Source organism: Talpa europaea (assembly GCF_964194135.1).
Source record: "Talpa europaea genome assembly, chromosome: X".
NCBI lineage: Eukaryota > Metazoa > Chordata > Mammalia > Eulipotyphla > Talpidae > Talpa > Talpa europaea.
This window is the reverse complement of record NC_140081.1, coordinates 47,635,610-47,650,930: the sequence shown is the minus strand read 5'-3', so window position 1 is coordinate 47,650,930 and position 15,321 is coordinate 47,635,610. Positions and strand designations below refer to the sequence as shown.

At 38.9% G+C, this 15,321-nt stretch overlaps 1 protein-coding gene and 1 pseudogene across 2 annotated transcripts in view; one reads left to right on the top strand and one right to left on the bottom strand.

Moving 5' to 3' along the window:
- TAF1 (TATA-box binding protein associated factor 1) overlaps nt 1-15,321 on the bottom strand; it is a gene marked incomplete at both ends in the record, with an annotated part of 99,917 nt that overhangs the window by 12,796 nt on the left and 71,800 nt on the right. Inside the window, 2 exon segments of the mRNA XM_084259212.1 lie at nt 4,183-4,299; nt 4,612-4,679. Coding sequence (XP_084115338.1) covers nt 4,183-4,299; nt 4,612-4,679 — 185 coding nt within the window.
- On the top strand, nt 7,369-7,808 carry LOC311186902 (protein JTB-like; annotated as a pseudogene). The gene has a single exon. The product of its transcript is annotated as a protein JTB-like (transcript).

Sequence of the window (15,321 nt, the reverse complement as noted above, 5' to 3'; positions counted from 1 at the left end):
AACAGAGAACTCCCTTTCAGAGCATTCACTGCAGAAAAGGGTCATGCAGAGCAATCTAGCTGAAGAAAAAACATAGTTTGATGGTTTTATGGACAGGTTTTTGGGAATTTTACAAATGTTGCTCATTCTAGCAGAGAGTCATCTGATGTATATGGTCAAAGCCTGAAGCAGGAAATCATTGAAGCTATGGGACAATTCTTTGTTCTAACAATCTTTTGGTCAATAACCTAGTTTCTGCTAAGCCTTGTCTTACTGTTTTTAGACCCAAGACTTCATACCAGCGCCACTTTGATTGGCTTAGTGATATTTACTAGGAAATGGGATTGCTGTAACAAGAACAGGGTAATGGGTTAACAGCTTATGAGCTCATCAGAGGACAGTATGAGGCATAAATGGCTGTGGTAAAAAAAAACAAAACAAAACATGGATTTTGGAATAAACTGTCCTGGGTTTGAGTTCTGGCTCCACCACTTCTTGAGTAACTAACAAATTTCTTAATCTCTCTAAACCTTGGTTTCCTCAACTGTAAAACACAGATGATAATATCTACCTCACAAAGTTATTGGGAGAATTAAAGAGATATGTTTAAGGGGGCCACCTTAGTGGCATAAGGGTTAAGTCAGTGCTATCACCACAACGGCCTGGGTTTTACACCTCTACCCAGGGAGCTGCACCCACATATGGTGCAGCAGACATTCCTGTGTCGCCCACTGCTCCCCTCAGCAGTGTATTTCAGTGGATCTGTCTGTTCTGCTCCCCACTTCGTCTCTGGTGAATCCTCTCACCCCCTGTACCTCTGGCCTATACCCTAGTTTTTCTACACAAAAATAAATAAAATCTTTAAAAAAGAAAAGGAAAAATAGCAAGCTTGCTGAGAGTAGAAATATGCAGCTAATAAAAAGAAAATGTTTCCCCAAAAAGACATCCTACTGAATGGGAAAAAAATATTTGCTCTTATACATCTGACAAGGAGCTAACGCCAGGATTTACAAAGAACTCACACAACTCAAAAAAAAAAAAATCAAAAATGGGCAGAAGAACTAAATAAATACTTCTCCAAAGAAGACATACAGATGGTCAACATGAAAAAATGTTCATCATCACTTATCAGGGAAATGCAAATTAAAACCATAATGCAATACCATCTCATACCTTTGAGAACTGCCCCTATCAAAGACTAGAAACAAATGCTGGCAAGAGTGTGAAGAAAAATGAACCCTCATACACTGCTGGGAATGTCGACTGGTCCAGTCCCTACAGAAATTAATACTGAGGTTTCTCAAAATATTAAAAACAGATCTATCATATAATCCAACAATTCTATCCCTAGATATCTATCCAAAGACTGTAAAAAACACTAATTCGAAGAGATATATGGACCCCTATTTTCACTGAAGCACTATTTACAATAGCCAAGCTATGAAAACAACCTTGCCCAACAGGAAGTGGACTAAGAAGACATGGTATAAACATACTATGGAATATTACTTAGCTACAAAAAGGATGAAATTTTGACATCTGCAACAGTACAGATGGAACTGGAGGAGATTATGCTAAGTGAAGTAAGTCATAAGGAGAAGTCAAATATCAGATGGTTCAAGCATATGTGGAATACAGAAAAACCAAAAGGGCCAAATAAGATCAAATCAAAAACAAATTCTAGAAAGCTGACTGTAAAATTGAGGTTATCAGAGGGGGAAGAGGAATGTTCAGAGCAAAAGGAGGAAGGGAGCCCAATGGACTATGATAGAGGGCTATGGGTAACCTGGTGATGGGTGTGGTGTGGTAACATACATCTGAAGAATTATGAACCTGTACCTCTGAATCATATAGTGTTGTTAACCAATGTTATCTCAAAAAAAGGTTATGTTTTCAAAGACTATTTAATGAAAGAATTTGCTGATGATATAATGAAGTGAAAAGAAGACACAAACTGTATTGACCAATCTCACTTTAAAATTGTCTAGGTGGATGGACATTTGGTGGTAGGCGTGGTGAGAAAATGTAATCTTGATCCCTATATAGCATTGCAAACTAATGTTACCTAGAAAAAGAGGTATCTATAAATATGCATGAGCACACACACACATCACACATTTTGAAACAACCAAAATGCTTACAGTGGTAGGTTCTTTGAATGGTGAACTTGATTTTAGGTAATTTATTTCTTTATATTTTCCAATTTTCCCCAATGACCATGTTACTTTTATCAATAAAAACTCACGTGTGTTACCTTGCTTTTTTTAAGCAAATGGGCAAGGCTGATTGAGACGAGAGCTTGGAGAAAGAAAGGCCAAATAGAATCCAAAGCATCACAGAGCAGATAAACTAATTGTGGAACAGAGGAGAAAATCAGAAAATGAAAGACTATGTAGGGAACTGCCAGGTGAACAGTTTCAGATAAATTGTTAAACTGAATTATGATGTAATACAAGCTAGATGGAAATAAAGTATGATTACTGTTATGCTGCAACCAGAATTGTACTATGATAAGTTAAACTTACACAAATACTCTCTAATCACATTTGGATTTGACAATAGTAAGGTTAAGGATGGCCAGGCACTTACATCTTCTTCACAGTAAGAGGTAGTAAAATTGGACTTACTATTTAAAATGAAGGAAGGGGATGAGAGGGTGAACTAGAATTAACAAAGAGGTACTATCTACATGCTTCTCTTCATAGAAGACACCCTCTAACTGTACCAAACAGTAGCTAATGCTCAGGAGAGAGAACAATTGCCAGTTTTTCTCAATCGTTTAAGATCATATGGGAGGAGGAGGAAGAAAGAAAAGATGAGTTTGGGCCTAAGGCATTGACTCACCAAAGGACTAGGCTTCAGCTGTCATAGACTAGAGAAAACCATGTACCACTCAGTGGCTAGGTTCTCCTGGGGAATGAGGGCTAAAACCCAGACTCTGACTTACCAGAAATGGCCTTGTGGGAGCTGTGGGCCTATTAGCAAATAGGACCTTCCTGGGTAATATCACTCACCCAAGTACCCCCTGTCCCAACCCAATTTGTCCACACTCTTGTTCTGGGCCTGGAAGAAGTATCTTAGGGTTCTTATATATTTGGCCCCTCAGAAATCTACGTTTTGGGACAAAGGAGAAAGTAAAAGATAGATAGGGAGAGTGCATGAATGAGAAACAGCAATAACTTAACAGAGATCACATTATCAATTCAGAACGAAACCTAAGTAGAATGAAAAAAAAAATTTCCTGTGGGGATTAGGAGAATTTTGCTCTAAAATATTTGCTTGAATTTGATAGCACCTATGAGTGCTATCTGTAGACAATTTTCATACAGACAAGAAAACATTTACTGAACGTCTATGTGCCAGGAAAAATGAACTCATCTAATGTCCACAACAATCTTAAAAAGCTCATTTTAGAGAAAAGGAAACTGAGTTAGAGAGGTTAAGTTGTATTTCCAGGTTCACAAAGCCATATATTAGCAGAGTTAAGATTCAAACCCAGGCCTATTTTATACCAAACTTCAAGTACTTTCCACTTTGCCATAGTGCCTCCAGTACAGAAACCAAAAACACCAGCTAAATTCTAGTAAGTCCTATTCTTCAAATATGCCCGCCTTCTAAGAGTATAACAGAAATGAAATACACTTAGCATTCAACAGAAAGAAAAAAATTCTTATTCATCTGCTCACCAGTCTTTTACCATGTAAAGTTAAGATTGTAAGTATTACCTGTCATGTCAATCCAGGAAAATGGGTGACACCTGAGTTACACTGTAATCTCTCTGAGGGAACGAATAACCAGGTATCTATAAGGCACGGGAACAATGTGGCCCATGTTTGTAGCTGAGAAGTCTATACTCCAGGGAAGTCCTATAGCCTCAATTCATGGACAAGGGAGTACCAGAGATTCAGAGGATGCCTCTGGCCATAGCAGTCAGGAATCTAGTATTCCCAAATATTGACTAAACAACTAAGACCCCATTCCACTCATTCATCCCACACCTGCCTCTTCTGAATTCAACAAGGCCACCAAGACCCACTGGTCCTCACTCACCTTAGCCTTTGAGAAGACAAGAAAGCACACGAAAGGCATATGAAGAGGAAGGACAGAGAAGAAGGGTATCTCAGTAAACACATCTGTTAACATGCTCCCAATTTCCCAAACCAATTAAAAAACTGTTAAGAGTTTTCTAGTCCTCAGACTTACCTGAGGTGTGTAGGGCCCTGGGGTCATTGGATCCAAGCTTTCTAATTCTGCTTCCTCCAAAGCTGCTTCTTTAGCTGTACAAATATCCTTCTCAAGTTGAGTCAAATGCTCATCATACTGAGAAATAAATTTAGTGAATTCATTCACTGGTGATAAAAAAATAAATAAAGCAGACAGAAACTCGTGTCTTTGTGGAGTTTCTATTCTAGTGGCAGGGCACAAATAATTATAATAAACAATTACATAGCTGGTTAAAAAGTTAGTACTAGGTAGGAAAGTAAAGCAGAGAGGAAATAAAAGATGTGTGGTGAGGTAGAGATGGGATATACTACATTTTAAAATAGGACAAGCAGGGAAGGCCTCTTCACCCAAGGGAATGTAGGGTTTCCAGAAAGTTGGTCCCAAAGGGACCTCCTCTTTATCACCTACCTCAGTCAATGTCTGGTAACAGACATTCACAATCTCCTGAGCAGTCTTAGTATACTGACTTTCAGGCCCTATAAAATGAAAAACAGGATATGTTACTACCTTTGTAGACTTCAATTCCAGAATTTTATGTTCTGGTACCACAGCAGTGGTGTCCCATTATGCTAAGCCCAAGAGATCATGTTTCAGCTTTAACTTGAGCGCTTGCTCTCCTTTTGGGAAGTGGAAAAATTCAAATAGTCAAATATATACAAAAACAGAGACACTAATATAATGAACTCCCATATACCCAATTACCCACATTCAATTACTATAAACACATGGCCAATCATGTTTCATTTAAACTTCAACTTTCACTCTTCCCAAATTACTTTGAAACAAATTCCCCACACCCTATCATTTCATGCATATATGGTTCAGTATGTGTCTTTAAGGACTCAAAAAATAACCACTTATGATACTATACAAACCCAAAATGAACCTTAGTAATATAAGCTATGGGCTTTGGGTGAAATTATGTGTCAATGTAGGTTCACTGATTGTAACAAATGTACCACCCTGCTGGGGGATGACGATAATGGTGGAGAGAGGGCTACGCATGTGTCTCTACACAGAGTATTTGGGAATTCTCTGCACCGCCACTCAATTTTGTTGTGAACCTAAAACTGCTCTGAAAAATAAAATCTATAAAAAAACAACTATTACAGCTAAAATAATTAACAATAATTCTTTAAAATACTGTCAGTCAACATTCAAAATTGTTCAGTTGCTTCATAATTTTTTTCTTACATTTAGTTTCTTTGAACCATAATCTAAATAAGGCCAACACATTAAATTTAGCTGATATCTCTTTAGGATACTTTTACCCATTAGTTGGTTCTTAACTATACAGTTGCCCATATGGCCTAGTTAACAAGTTGCAAACTAGCGGCCTGCAGGTCAATCTAGACCACATAAAAAGTGAGTTCAGTTTGTTATAATGCAAAACCCCAAATGTCTGGCTTCTCTTAAAAAATTAAAAGATGTGACAAACATTTCCATAAGACACAAATGCACTGGAGCTAAGTAGTAGCTTCCCCTTTTACATAAGGTGACTGTGTTCTCTAGGTTACTCTAGTCCTACCAGATCTGCTTAACTTATTTATATCTGGATCCTGAAGGTTTCTGAGTTTTTAATCTCTCCTTAAGTGCCTTACTACATTGATATACTGTTCACTGACCCATTCATTCGTAAAACACCTGGGTATCTTCTATGTGCCAAACAAGACACAGAGATGAATAAGATATAGACCATATCCCTCAAGAAGTTTACAGCTTTACTAAAAGTTAGTTTACTGAAAAGAAATAGGGCAATACAGTGCAATAAAGAAGAAAAAAACAATATATATAATGTTTATTATAAATAAACATAATATACAAAAAATAATACACAAAAAAACATGCATACATAATATACACTGAGAAAGAAGTGCCAATTCTGGGAGGTAAGAGGGAAAAAAGGCTTAGGAAAGGCAGCACAGAAGAGTTGGTCCCTAAATATGAAAAAAGAAGTCTCCTTCAGGTGAAGCCTCTCACAAGTGTAGGCCATCTATTTTTTAAAAGATGTAAAAGAAAGTTTTGTCCTCATGTAAGCTGACATAATACAAACAAAAACCAGAAAGAAAAGCTGACCATCGAGACATTTAGAACACATTAAAAGACTGTGAGCTGGCTCACAAGAATTGTTTGAGTGATAAGACTACAGCTCAAGTTTCTAGGGTTCTAATCTCTTAAGGCCACTAATAGGTTGGTCCTTGGGATACTGATACAGATAGACTACAAAAGTTATCAGGCAAGATTTCATGTTGACAGTAACACATGACAAAGAACAAACTACTTATAGGTTACAGGTCTACTAAACTGAGTCAGTAGGTCAGTTTCCTACAGTTTACTGGCTCTTCCAACTACAGGGACTTGCCTCATCATTAAATGCCCAGCCTATAGGTTAAGAATTGAGCCCTTACTCTACACTTCAGTTTCAAAACCTGATATAAACCTCTCAACATCTCAATGCTCTTCATTTATAATAGAGGGACAAGTTGGTTTCACACAGTCACAAAGTTTTTTCTCTTACTTTAATTCATTTTGAAGCACCTTCCCTCCTCATTTTTTCTTTTTTTCTTTTTTAAAGAATTATTCCTTTACTGTGAGATTTTTCAGTTTATTTTGTATAGAAGAACTGGGGTGTAGGCCAGAGGTATGGGGGGGGGTGAGAGGATTCACCAGAAACAGAATGGGGTGCAGAACAGGCAGATCTACTGAAATACACTGCTAAAGGGAGCAGTGGGCGAAACAGGAGAGGTCTGCTGCACCATGTGGGTTAACTCCCTGGCTGGGGATTGAACACAGGTCATAGAGATGGGCCATTGCAGTGTTAGCATTGATACTTAACCCCTAGGCAACCAGGAAGGCCCCCTCCTCATTTTTTTGGTAACATAGAACTCTAAGGGAATAAACATTAACTCATATAACTCAATAGCAAAAAATCAATCTCATTAAAATATGGGCAAAAGATGTGAACGGACATTTTTCTAAAAACACACAGATGGTCAGCATGTACATGAAAAGATATTCAATATCACTAATCACCAGGGTAATGTAAATCAAAACCACAATGAGATATCACCCCACACGTTAGAATGGCTTTATTTAAAAGACAACAAATAAGGGGCAAGATGGCCGTGCCCAGAGTGGAAGCCAAGGTGTGACACTGAACACTCCATGCCTGCGGGTGTGGGGAGGCATGGCCTCCCCCTGGGCCAACACCTCTGCTGGTTGCTCTGTACTTTCACCTTAAAGCTTTGCCAGGCAGAGGCTCCCGTGCAGGAGGAGAAGCTGTCAGTGAGCACCTAAAATTTGCCATGTTGGCTGGCAGAGGAGTTTGTGGTGGCAGAAGAATGTGCTGTGTGTTTTAGTTTCCAGGTTAAAACTACCCGAATGTGGCTCTATAGGGTATGTGGAAAAAAATCACATGCAGTTCATCTAAGAGGAATGAGTTCAAAAGCTGCTGCTCAGCTCTGATGGAACAACATTTATTCTGAAAATTCGAAGGGGCTGTCGTGGGTGTGGCCTTGGTCTTTGCTTGCCTTTTCATCATTTGTCAGTGACAGCGGGACAGAAAGGCTCTGGAAAAGGTCCAGAAGCAAATCGAATACATATAGCTACCTTCTGCCTTTTTATATGGGTCTTAAGAGACTGCACCTCAGATAAAGTAGATTGGAGTGACTTATGCCTCTAGTTCTTTGGGACCTTGTAGAGGCACTCCCTCTCTCCCATCTTCCTCGCTGAGATCATTGATGAGCAGAATAAAAAGAATAAAATAACCTCCTTCCCTACTGTAATTTACTGGATATCTGTTTACCAAGTACCTATCTTTTCCCTTTTCTACCTATTAAAAACTTCTGAGACACTCACAGCAGGAATTTAGAAAAACTAAACAAGGGACCAGGAAAAAGACTAATTATATTAAAGAAAAATTCAAAATCAACAAGCAACCATAAACCAGAGACATAACCAAAACACAGAGACATAACCAAAAAAAATAAAAGACAAGAAATAACAAATATGGCAAGATGTGGAGAAAATGCAACCCTTGTGCATTGTAGATGGGAAAGCAAATTGATGCAGTCACTAAAGGAGACAGTATGGAGGTTCCTCAAAAAATTAAAATATGATCCAGTAATCCCACTTCCAGGTATGCATCCAAAGAATATGAAACACTAATTCAGAAAGATATATGCACTGTCATGGTCACTGCAGCATTACTTACAATAGCCAAGATATAGAAACAACCTAAATGCTCACTGAAGAATGAACAGATAAAGAAAATGTCACACACACACACACACACACACATTCAGCCATAAAACATAATGAAATCCTGCTATTTGAGACAATATGGATGGACCTTGAGGGCATTAATGCTAAGTGAAATAAGTCAGACAGAGAAAAGACAAATACCATAAGATCTCACTTACATAAGTCATCTTTAAAAAAGAAAAAAAAGCTCATAGATACAGAGAACAGATTGGTGGTTGCAAGACACAAGGTATGGAGAGTGGGCAAAGCAGGTGAAGTAGGGTCAGAGGCACACTTCTAGTTATAGAATAGTCATGGGGATGTAATATACAGAATGGTGACTACAGTTAACACTGTACTGCATATCTGAAAGTTGCTCAGAAAGCTCTTTGAAGTTTTCATCACTAGAAAAAGACTTTATAACTATATAGCTGATCCTCACATAATATTGTCTAGTTCAATATTACCATTTATGTCTGCTCTTAGTTTTGGCAATCCATGTTCAAGAGTTACAAGGGATTCTGCTATTTAACTGTGTTACTCCACTACATGTAAAGCAGCATTGAAATACTTTTAATGAAAGATGGAGATGGAGGTGGCAAACCACTGTTACCACCACCCAAAAAGGATAATACTCAGATACTTTTTATCCCTTACTATACCAGGGATTCTTGAATAGGGTGATAATGAGAAAAGATTCATGAACATCCTGAAGGTAAACAAAATTCTATGTGTAACATATATTTTTCTGGGTAGAAGAGCCAAGTTTTTTCATCTGTCTCTCAAAGGAGTCCATAACCACTCACCTCCATAAAACTAAAAATACTGCTCTCTATTCTGCAGCAATCAGGAACTTACTAAAAGTAGGATGAACAGTGTTAGGTTTCACAGCCTAGGAAAAAAAGAGGAGACCAGCAAAGAGATATACAAAAATAGCAGGGTCTCTGTGAGAGCAATAAAAGCGCTAGGGCTATTGTGGGGGGAAAAAAAGATCAGGCAGAAACCGGGTGTTGATTTCCCAGTCCCTAAAGGGTCACTAGACAGAAAATTATAATTAGTTTTTAAAGAGTAATTTCCAGAATGACTAAAAAGTAAATATGAGATGAGGCTACCTGTGAATTATCAGTGTGCCCAGTAGAATAAGCTACTCATTAATTAAAAAAAAGAAATGCGGGGGCCTCCCTGGTGGCGCAAGGGGTTAAGATGCAACCTATGAAGTTATCTGCAGCCACTGCAGCACGAGTTCAATCCCCCGGCCAGCCAGGGAGCAACCCATATGGCGCAGCAGACCTCTCCTGACTCGCCCTCGCCTGCTGTTCCCCTCTGCAGTGTACGTCAGTCAATCTGCCTGTTCTGTTTCCCACTCTGTCTCTGGTGAATCCTCTCACCACCCCCACCCCCAACCTCTGGCCTGTAACCCAGCTCTTGTATGCATAAATAAATAAATCTTAAAAAAAAAAAAGAAATGTTTTTCTGAATATATTTTGCTTTCTTCTCCTCTCATTAAATCATGGCAAAGAAACTACAAGTCTCATCAGAGAAATATACTAACTTATACTTTGCATCACTTCAAATAAGCCTACAGAAACGTAAAATCCAAATGCCCCTAAACAGTGGTAATTCCAATGACAAATTTGAAAAGCTGATATTTCAATGAAATCAAGATAACTCCTTCTATTGTTTCTAAATTAATTTACCTCTTTAGTGATGTGAGGAGAAGGAAAGTTAAAAACTTCATGGTCCTAGTCAGAGAGGCTAATCAAGTGTTAGTATTCAAAAGATTTCAGAAAAAAAAATGCCAGATAAGTTGGTCTGGCATAACCAAGGTGAGAAGGTAGTTTCTGAACCTGCTAGGCTCACATTTCCTTTGAGGACCTTTCCACAAATACTAGAAATAACCTTCCTCTTAAGAAAATGCACTCTGCCAAAATAAGCATAAATTCCTTTTTGACAGTGAATGATACAAGGAATGTGCATGTATTCCAATGTGAATCAGTAAAATTAAAAAATAAAATCTCAGTAGCACTAGGAAGCTTTTGGAAAAAATAGTCAGTGTCAGGGGGCCTCCCTGGTGGTGCAGGGATTAAAGTTTCAGTGCTATCAAGTTATTGACAGCCACTGAAGCATGTATTTGATCCCAGGCCAGGGAGCTAACACAAATGGCGCAGCAGACCTCTCCTGTCTCACCCGCTGCTCCCCTCAGCAGTGTATTTCAGTAGATCTGCCTGTTCTGCAACCCACTCTGTCTCTGGTGAATCCTCTCACCACCACTGCACCTCTGACCTAGACACTATTCTAGTATGCATAAATAAAAATAATTTTTTTAGAAACAGAAAAAAATCAGTGCCAGATTAAAAAATAAAAAAAAATATCTGCATACTGAAATCTTAAAAGGAAATAGAAATACTAAATTCAACTATGCATACTTCACAGATCCCAAAGAGATGAGCTTAGGTACCCTCAATTCTTTTAGATATTTTATCTCAAACTAGGTCTAGAAAGGTGAAAAGAGAAGTGAATCTAATCTTTCAGGCAGTAGGTAGGTTCTTCACATGTAATATGTGAATCAAATGCAAATTAAGGTATTTAGTTTTCAAGACAAAAGGTTTGATTCATCAAACTCTGAACGGACTAGAAACTCAAGCAGCTAGAAACTATCCAGAGAGGATCTGGGGTTATAAATCTCACTGGGCAAGGGTAGGATTTATGTTCAGGACCTATCTGATACAGTCCCTCAAAACCTGAAAATGTTTCTTTTTTCCCAAATGAACCACTATTCTATTCAGTAACTTTATATATAGTCTTGGCTAAATACTCATTGGCTAAACATCTCCTTATCTCTACAATAGTTAGAAAAATAACAATATGAATACCTCCAAACAATTTTTCCTACAGAATAAAACTTATAACAAGGCTTGACTCTTCATTTTGTCTTAAAGATTTACTTTTTAAATTTATTTTTGCATAGAAGAACTGGGGTGTAGGCCAGAGGTGTGTGTGGGGGGTAGAAGATTCACCAGAGACAAAGTGGGGAGCAAAACAGGCAAATCTGCTGAAATGCACTGCAAAGGGGAGCAGCAGGCAAGACAGGAGAGGTCTGCTGTGCCACATGTGGTTTAGCTCCCCGGCCAAGGATAGAACTCATACTGCAGTGGCTGGCAACAGCTTAATAGCACTGAGACTTTAATCCCTGTACCACCAGGGAGGCCTTGACTCTTCATTTTTAAGTATGTATTATGAGCCAGGTACAGTGCCAGACTCTTGTGTGCAAAGATGAAAAATAAAAAAACAAAACAGAACAACAGATCCTTGGCCTTGATGCCCTTCATGACCTCATGGAAAATACACACATGCAAATTAAAAATATCAATAAGTGACTGTAGAAAAAGAAGCAACTATGTCAGAAAATGTGTTAAGGAACACTTCATTTAAATTATTCTCATTAAGTCAACAGTGACATGCTAACTGTCAAATCCAGTGAACATTTTTTAGACTTGACCCTAGAAGAACTATTATATTTGTAACTGACATTCACTTTATATTCAAATGCTGTGGCTTCTATAACACCGTTCTTTCCTGATGCTGTATCTCCATCTTTGACCTTTCATTTATTTGATAATTACCAAGTGTCTACTATGTGACAATCATTATCCTAAGTACTAAGACTATAAGACAGACACAGTTCCTACCCTCATGAAGCTTACAACAATCATTAGATTCAGGTCACTACAATTGTGTCCACTTTTCTTTTTATACTCTGCCCAAATCTAAGTGATACTAACTATAATGGCTTACAAAGAGCAAACATGGGGAAAGTTAACATGATTTAATTCCTTTATGGTAAGGTTTTGTTTTATCTCTCTTGGCACCACAGAATTGTTTTGAAAATACACTATAGAAACTGCAGTGCTGAAAGCTTGTTTTCCTGTGTCTCCTTTATTTTAATAAATAATCCATTTTCCCAAGTGACTATTTTAAAATGTGGCCTTTGTTGTAGACTTAGCATTTCTGATGTTTATTTGCTTACTGATATATTATACTACCTCACTCACCACAGGTACAGGACCTTTTTCTCTATTTTATTTTATATATTTTTTACATCATTCTTCATTTTTTTTTTACAATGTATGCTTTCTCATCTCGGTTATAGTCCCCATGAAATTCCCACCACCAATTCACCCATGTACCATCACCATAGTCCCATGTGCTCTTCCCACCTGTTTTGATCCTACTCCCTTCTCCCCTGCTGCAGAATGTCTCTGGTTTATAGTTGCCTATTGATTTTGATTTTTACCTTATTATAATTACTATTTTTTTTCCTGATCCCTTATTTGGACACTCTACATTCCTCCCATAAGTGAAACCATCCAGTATTTTTCTTTCTGGCTTACTCCACTGAACATGATCCCTTCTAGATCCATCCATGTTGCTGCAAATTACAGGAGTTTATCTTTTTTGATTGCTGAGTAATATTCCATTGTGTATATATACATCTTCTTGATCCCGTACCCCTATGTTTATTGCAGCACTATTTACAATAGGTAAGCTAAGGTACAGGACTTTCAATGAGATGCTAATGCCAGATTGCTATATCACTATCTACTAGCACAATACAGTACTATAAGAAAAGAGGGTTAATAAGTTACGGTTATCATAAGCTTATTTCCTTTCAAATTTAAGGAAAACTTGAGCAATAAAGTAATATTTTCATCGAAATGAAATGTCAAATGACAACACTGGGCAATCTCCCTCTACTTCAGCTAGAGTATTTTTAAAAACAAAATGGAAATAGTTTTTTCCCCCAGACACATTCAAGATGACATTCATCTGTTTTGCTCTTTGAGTCACATAGGATGAATGTGATAAAGAAAAATACATACAATTTGTCTAAACAGATTTTACTAAAACAAGATCACTTACATACTCATATAATGAAAAATTGTCCATAACACAGTCAGATGAAAAAAGAAAATATAATAAAGTGGAAGGTAAATACATGATTTCATTTGTAAAAAAAGAAAATGTATACGGTATATTTAGAAAAGGTCCAGAATGTTACATACCAACCTGACACTGGCTACTCTGGAGAATGGGATGGGAAGAGGGCTAAGATAGGGAGATTTTCCCTTTTTACTTTTACAATTCCATATGGTTTGCTTTAAAAAAAAAAAGATTTATTTATTTATTTATGCATACAAGAGCTGGGGTATAGGCCAGAGGTATGGGGGGGTGGAGGGTGAGAGGAGTCACCAGAGACAGAGCAGGGAACAGAACAGGCAGATTGACTGAGGGGAGCAGCAGGCGAGTCAGTAGAGGTCTGCTGTGCCATGAGGGCTGCTCCCTGGCCGGCTGTGGATCAAACACATGCTGCAGTGGCTGTGGACAGCCCCATAGGTTGCATCTTAACCCCTTGCGCCACCAGGGAGGTCCTGGTTTGCTTTTTGTTCTAATGAACATGTGGGTTTTCATAAATTTGGTCTGTTACAATACTTGATTTTTACAGAAATAATTTACCTGTCAAAGATTTAAAAATACTGATTAATTCCCAGTGTTGGAGAGGGTACAGGGAAACAGGTATTCTCCTTCACTGTTACTTATACTATAAACACACACAACATATTTTAGAGCACCATTTCAGGACATCTATCAAAATTTCCTAAAGAGGGTCTCCCTGGTGGCGCAGCGGGTTGAGTGCTGTGCTGTGAAGCTGTCTGCAGCCTCCGCAGCGCTGGTTTGATTCCCGGCCGGCCAGGGTGAATCCCACATGGCGAGGCAGACCTCTCCTGTCTTGCCTGCTGCTCTCCTCAGCGGTGCCTTCGGTCCGTCTGCCTGTCCTGCTCCCCAGTCTATCTCTGGTGAATCCTCTCACCCTCGCGCAACTGTCTGTACCCCAGCTCTTGTATAAATAAAAATAAATCTTTAAAAAGATATTTAAAAATTTTCCTAAAGAAATGCTCCCATGAAGCAGGGCAGTGGCTATGGAATCTGCTAAGGAGTATGTAACAACTCACCTCCCCCATCAACTAGGCCCGAAAATGGATGGCGCTGGAAAGTCTGGCCCATATCCGGCCGTTGCTGGCAGTTGGAAGTACACACACCAAGAGAGGGGATGGAAGTGCGGAGGGCAGGTTTTTTTTTTCTTCCTTCCCCCCTGCCCCCTAGTTTTTGCACTCCATACAACTGATAAAGGACTAAGCATAAAGATCTACAAGCAAAAAGAAAGTAAATAATCCAGTCCAAAAGTGGGCACAAGAGGGCCTCCCTGGTGGCGCAAGGGGTTAAGTGTCACACTATGAAGCTAGCCGCAGCCACTGCAGCACAAGTTCGATCCCCAGCCAGGGAGCTAACCCACATGGCACAGGAGATCTCTCTGGTCTCACCCGCTGCTCCCGTCAGCAGTGTATTTCAGTAGATCTGCTTGTTCTGTTCCCCACTCTGTCTCTGGTGAATCCTCTCACCTCCCACACCTCTGGTCTGTACCCCAGTTCTTGAACACATAAATAAATAAATCTTAAAAAAAAAAAAGTGGGCACAAGAGCTAAAAAGACACTTCTCTAAAGAGGAAATGCAAATGGCCAATAGGCATATCAAAAAATGTTCACGGCCTCCCTGGTGGCACAAGGGGTTAAGACACAACCTATGATGCTATCTGCAGCCACTGTAGCATGAGTTCGATCCCTGGCCAGGGAGATATCCACATGGCATGGCAGACCTCTGTCTCACCCATTGCTCTCCTCAGCAGTATATTTCAGTCAATCTGCCCATTCTGTTCCCCACTTTGTCTCTGGTGAATCTTCTCACGCCCCCCCCCCACACCTCTGGCTTGTACCCCAGTTCTTGTATGCATAAATACATCTTAAAAAAATGTTCAACATC